The sequence below is a fragment of the Coccinella septempunctata genome, chromosome 8, assembly GCF_907165205.1.
Source record: "Coccinella septempunctata chromosome 8, icCocSept1.1, whole genome shotgun sequence".
Taxonomy (NCBI): Eukaryota; Metazoa; Arthropoda; class Insecta; order Coleoptera; family Coccinellidae; genus Coccinella; species Coccinella septempunctata.
The window spans coordinates 25,224,614-25,230,824 of record NC_058196.1 but is presented as its reverse complement, the minus strand read 5'-3'; the positions used below and the strand labels follow the sequence as shown (position 1 = coordinate 25,230,824).

Below are 6,211 nucleotides of genomic sequence, written 5' to 3'. Positions count from 1 at the left end.
TTGATTTGAGTGTAATTTAATTTTATATTTCAACAAACACAACGGTATGATTTCAGAGCACCATGAATTTCTACAATGATTTTTCACACAAAAATTCTCATTCTTCCGCACAAACAAATCAGACAGTGATGTAATGTCTGCATAATTGGTAGGTATGGAAACATGATTTGTTTCGTTCAAATCCAAGAGGATTCAACTGTATCAACAGAAAAAATAATGGAATAATTTCTAGTCCAATTGCCCAATATCCAAAAAATCACATTTTACTGATATATTTCTTTCTACTTTTTTTCCTATTTAACAATGATAGTTAGTAGTCTGTGAAAATCTCGTTCAACGGCACTTTTTTGGAGAGTGGTACAAGTATACTCCGAATTACAGAATTGATGACTTCAGCGATGGCAGGACCAAATTCTTTCAAAACTTCTTGCCAGTTTTCATTCAGAAATTGATTTGTGGTATCACCTGAAATTTTTTTTATTCATTATACATTTATGTAAAGAAATCTATATAAAGTTCATTGTTGGATGGATTTAATCTGAAGTCATAGGTATGTATAAATAACGATATATCGTTGTATGCAATAAATTATTTTTATACGCCCTAATTTTGCATTAAATTTATGAGTCACATCCCATGCTTACCTAATTGTTTATTTCCGTTGAATAAATTATCGAGCTGAATTGTCATTTTTTCAGGGAAAATATCTAGATGATCATTCTTGATTTCGGCATAAATATTACCCTTTCTCTCAGTTTCTTCAAAAACGAAACTATATACGGCCTTCATGTTATCTGGAACATAAGAATCGCATTTCATTTTATTATTATTATTATTATTATTATTATACCAATTTGATCCGACGAATATAACCGGAGATATCGCAGATTGAAAATTGCAATTTTCGAAAAATGCCATATCCGAGATCAAAATCTAAACTAAGAGAGATAGGCTTTCGAAATTGCTCGCAATAGATTCAGCGTCTTCGAAAACCTATATTTCCATACCAAACTTTTCAATATCTGACACTGTTTAGGAGAAAATATTTTTTTTTGTTTTTCCACTTTTCATTTTCGAGTTGACTTCAAAGAGCTCTCTTGCTTGCAATTCTGTATTGAATCATCAACGGCTATCCATATTCTAGGAAAGAAATAGAACATCCTGATTTTCAGACAGTGTAGCAAATAGGGCATTTTAGGGGGTTTAAGCCCTTGCTCATTTTTGACCCAAAAAATCAAGATTTTCGAAATCGAGTTTTTGTGCTAGGGTGGAAGCCTTGGCAATGCTAATTCTACAGGTTGTGGCGTATAGTAATGAATCTATTATACGGTGCCTAGAGGTAGAGGAAGTTTCTTTCGAAAAAATACTATGTATGCGCCTTGAAAATCATAAATTACATTCCTTCTTTGGTATAATTTTTTTAATTTTCGGAATTGTAGAATACCGAGGAACTTTCACAGAACATAAAACATATATTTCTGAACTCCCTAACCTAACGTCCTCTACCCGCACGTATCATATTATCTATTCATTACGCCACACCCTGTGTACATGGAACAACAACAAGAATATTTTTCAGAATTTCCGTCAGAATTTCATCTGAATTTTGAAGTTTTTAATGCATCTCGAAACACGCGTAGAAGATTATTTTTTTAATTTCATACGTTTGCCATTTTGTAACAGACCAACTGTTGCAGTTGTCTAAAATTGTTGTTCTGATTAACGAAATGTTATTGGTACAGAATGTTCTACCTGTTTGACAAAAAATAAAAATGAAAATAAATATAGAGAAGAAGTTGTTGTTACTTACAGAATTTTATATTTCCTTTTCCTTTTCCTTCAATAGGTAGGGCTACGACTTTTCCTCCTATATTATAGTTGAGGTCCAAAGAGATCATCTCTGTGCTGCGGACTGTCAGAATTACCGATTTCGTAGATAAGTCCACCCTGAATTTATATTCTGAATTATTTCTGTGCATCTTTGCAACAGCACATTCGTATATGCAATAAGTTAATGTAGTTTTTGAACTGAGATTCCCAAGTTAATACTTCCTCTCAACAAATTCAAGTCAAGGTTTATTAAACATTGACCAGGACAAAAATGTGTCTGTCTATCAATTTGAAATTAATCTGTAATCGCATTGTTTCAGTAGGAGACTTTATATAGTGACCATAATCATATAGCGATGATAATCAATTACTTAAACAAAAAACATCCAGTCAACTCACTTCATGTCTTCCAGTTTCATAGTTAAAAGTCCATTGACCACGGTGTCAGTTCCATTAAGCCTCAATTCTCCGGAGGAAAGTTCGATAAAGGGCACTATTAATGGATTTAAGGTTGGTATACCAAGCTTCTTGTCACCTGAGAAAGTAAAAAAATATGAGTTTTTGAATGCCTATATTGAATCATAGTTTGATTTTTATTTTATTTTATGTGAGCCAGTCTTGAAGTATACGAGGATATATTGAAAAAAATTCTTAGCCTACTATAAAACCAAACAAAATGTCAATGTCAAAATTTACTTTTACTCAAAATATTGTTTGTCTGCAAACCAGACCTCCACAGCTTTTATTAGCCCCGCGCCCCGCGTTCGAAGAAAATTTACGACTTTTTAAATTTTTTTTCAGTTGAGGAAAGAGATGACAGTCGGATGGAGCCAAATCTGGTGAGTAAGGCGGATGTTATAGTAATTCAAACCCTAAATCACGAATTTTTTGTATGGCAACATGAGATTTGTGTGCAGGGGCGTTGTCCTGAGAAAACAAAACACCTTTGGATAGCTTTCCGCGTCTTTTTACTTCAATTTTCTTCCCTAGAGTGGTCAGTAATGTCGAGTAGTAATCTCCGGTTATTTTTATCCAAAATTTCAATAATGATTGATTGGAATCCCAAAAAACTGAAGCAAGAACTTTTCCAGCACATTTGTGGACACTAAACTTCTTAGGTCTTGGAGAACCAGAGCGTCGCCATTCCATCAATTGATGCTTTGTTTCTGGATGGTAGAAATGTACCCAAGTCTCATCCATGGCCTTGAGTATTAACTTGGGGGTGAATACTCAAAGTCCATAGTAACAATTCGGTTGCTCGTTTTCAAATCGAGCACGCATTTGGTCAATATTCAAACATTTGCGGATCTATTTTGCAGCAATTTTTCTCATGTCCAAATTGACGTGAACTATGAAATATTCAGTGCTTCAGATATACGTTTTAGCCTAATTCGACGGTCTGATATCAGAAACTGGCCTTCATGATCGATCATCATCTTCAATGGAAAATTTACCACTTTTGAAGCTTGCAGTCCAACTTTTCACGGTCGCATACGAAGGACTTTGATCACCAAGGGTATTAAGCATATCTTCGTAAATCTGTTTACCTCCTAACCCTTTTGAATAATGGTACTTGATGATGGCTCGCTACTCCAATTTTTCGATTTTCAAAATTCCGGTGAACATCTTCTTTCTTTTAATTTATTGCGTGACTCTGGTTTTTTTATGCATGGAACTGGTCTAGGATAACTAGATATCAATACATCCTCGTATATCTGTTGGATGACAGTTGGAGATCTACCTAACGTGTTGATAAGTAAAGAGTACAACAGTGCAACTAATTTAGCGCGTGCAAAGCTAAATCTTCAATTGGGAAATGGTTATACCTACATAAGATAAAAGTATTATTCGATATTATGATAAAGCTTTTTCATTGTTAGTCTCTATTTCATAATTGTTCAATGTGTTTTCCGTTTTTTAATTATAAAATTTTTTGCCTATTTTATGATGTATTCCAATATAATTGATACCTTACCATTCGCCAAATTAGGAATCGCTTCATTTCCACTTTTGACAGCACAAGCACTGAAATCTGGCGATCGAACTTTGCATGGTGAAATGTAAGTAGCTGTAAAAAAATTTGATGTTTATGTTCAGCTGGAGGACTCAAAAGAATTGTTCCACATATTCCCACAGGGTTGATGAGAATGAAGAATGAATGAAATATTCGGAATTAATATACATCTATTTCCTTGTCGCTTGTTCATATTCATATAAATAATGAATTCAATCGATTACGGACGAATAATTCCGAAGAATCTTGGTAAATTATTTTTCAGCAATCTCATAATGAGAATAAAGAATGTTAACTTTTTGCAAACTTCAATGTTCGATAATTATCTGAAAATTTGAATTTATTCACAGGGAAAAATCAGTAAAGGAAGAGAATCCGGCTTTATACATATTCAAAATGGTACCTGTTGTCAAACCAGTTCCTGCTTTGGTGCGAAGTTTGGAGCAAACTTGCTCTATATGAGTGAATACATTTTTCTAGGAAACACACAGCGGATAAATCTGGTTTATATTGTTACTTGAACTATTTTTTTTGAACTAATAAATGTTCGTCTAGTCAATTCTTTCAACTCATCACGACTGAGTTGGCAAGAAGATTTATTGATGAATCAGCAGTTCGGATAATAATTAACGTATTTTCTGCAGAATGTAAAATATGCCTTTCTGTTATTGTTTTCTATATACCTAATAAGGGAATTCTTGATTTAGAAGAATTGAGAATCTAGCCACTACCTTTCCTTTTAAAAATGCCTTGAATCGACTGATATAGATCTTGAAATTGAAACGAACAAAAAAAATTGATCAACGAAATAAAAATATATAGTGAAAAAGATATGTGGTAGTTACAATATCATAGTAAAAATAAACAGTTTTTCTTGTAGATTCAGCGAAAGGCTTGGATTAGAACATTTATGAACCCCATTGTGAATTTGTGTATATATTTGTGTGTTGGTGTTTTGTGCTTAATATAAACATAGCGCTCAGCCTTTAGGTACCACCACATTATACGCAGAGTGAAAATATGTTAATATATCTATTTTCAAATTAATAATTTTCGATATGAAAATATTTCAAGAAGAATTCCTAGATACTCTTGAATAATCCGAAAGTTAACTTGATAGTTTCATTGAATTTGAAACACGAACAAAAATATTATAGAAGTTCATGCAAAGAATATCAATCTTTAAAACTCCATAGCCTACTTGAAGACAAACTTTTCTGAATTCACGGTTAATGGCAATAAAACTAAATGGCGAAAAATCATTTGACAGGGTGTGAAATGACAACCCCTTATTATAATCCATCTGTTATTCCGTGTTTAGTTTGAATTTTCCTTTTTTATATGTATGATGTATAATTTTTTAAAACAATGGAACTTATTGTGACACATAAAATGAAATGATTTGTTTTCTCTGCAATAGAATTTTTGAGTTGAAATTATTGTTAATTTTTTATTGAAAAAGCTTAATAAATTTGGAAAATCCTAGAAGTTTGGGCCCATATTCATTGCATAGTCACAAGCAGATTATATTTTACAGAATAAGCATTCCCAAAAAATTATTGAAGTTTTTCCACCCTTGATTTATAACATACATTGCTTCGTATTGTGATACTGTTTTGTTCTTATTACAAATTATAACAGGTCAGTTAGGATATGACAGTGACATCAGATATTACGAAAATTTGTATGGATTATAATTTTTCTTCAAATTCCAGTCCAAAAGTTTGTTGCTAAAAAAAATAATATATTTTTCGACTCCAGCATGGTTATAACTACAATTATTAAGGGGTTCAAGATTTTTTTTATAACCCAACCCCTAGGTTGTTTTCTGAATATGTAATTTTATGTATGTCCTAAACACATGGAATATTTAGGATATAAATCCGAAATAAAGTAAGGAAAAATTTCTGAATTTCTTCTCTGCAACTACCGAAATCAAAGAGATTTTTTTGATAATTTTTTTCACAAATAAAATTATATCAATTTATTATTCTTTTCTTCAGTTATTTTTTCGATTAACTTGTCACCAGTTAAAAAGGAAAATAATATTGCGCTCGCATTTCGTATTTTTGAAAAAGTTTGACAAGGGCAGGAGTAGTTTTTTTTATGAAATTTTTTTCATTCCTTGTGGTTGAAAGTGGAATATTTGTTTTTTGAGATTGGGGTTGAAATTTAAATTTTTTCGAAATGAAAAATTCACATATATACTCACGCAAATGAGCTCCTTGGGCTGTCACCAACACCAAAACCAAACAAAACAATTGAATCGCCAGAGGTGCCATTTTTACACAGTGTGGCTGACCGGTGAACTGATTCATTAAAATTTACCTGCTCTTTATATCCTCAAGCCTCAGATCTTTCAAGATC

The 6,211-nt window shown here is 32.3% G+C and overlaps 1 protein-coding gene across 1 annotated transcript; it reads right to left on the bottom strand.

The window, feature by feature from the left end:
* Positions 1-6,211, bottom strand: LOC123318904 (protein takeout-like). Its single transcript, XM_044905684.1, has 6 exons — positions 6,057-6,211; positions 3,806-3,898; positions 2,230-2,365; positions 1,811-1,947; positions 645-794; positions 1-465 (listed from the first exon to the last, which is right to left on the bottom strand). The coding sequence occupies exons 1-6, from the start codon at positions 6,160-6,162 to the stop codon at positions 311-313; spliced, it is 777 nt and encodes a 258-aa protein (XP_044761619.1). The 5' UTR covers positions 6,163-6,211; the 3' UTR covers positions 1-310.

Coding starts and splice junctions, on each gene's coding strand:
- LOC123318904 (XM_044905684.1), bottom strand. CDS start 6,162: ATGAATCAGTTCACCGGTCAGCCACACTGTGTAAAAATGGCACCTCTG. Junction 1,948..2,229: donor ATGAAACTGGAAGACATGAA/GTGAGTTGACTG, acceptor ATATAAATTCAG/GGTGGACTTATCTACGAAAT. Junction 466..644: donor CAACGGAAATAAACAATTAG/GTAAGCATGGGA, acceptor AAAAAATTTCAG/GTGATACCACAAATCAATTT.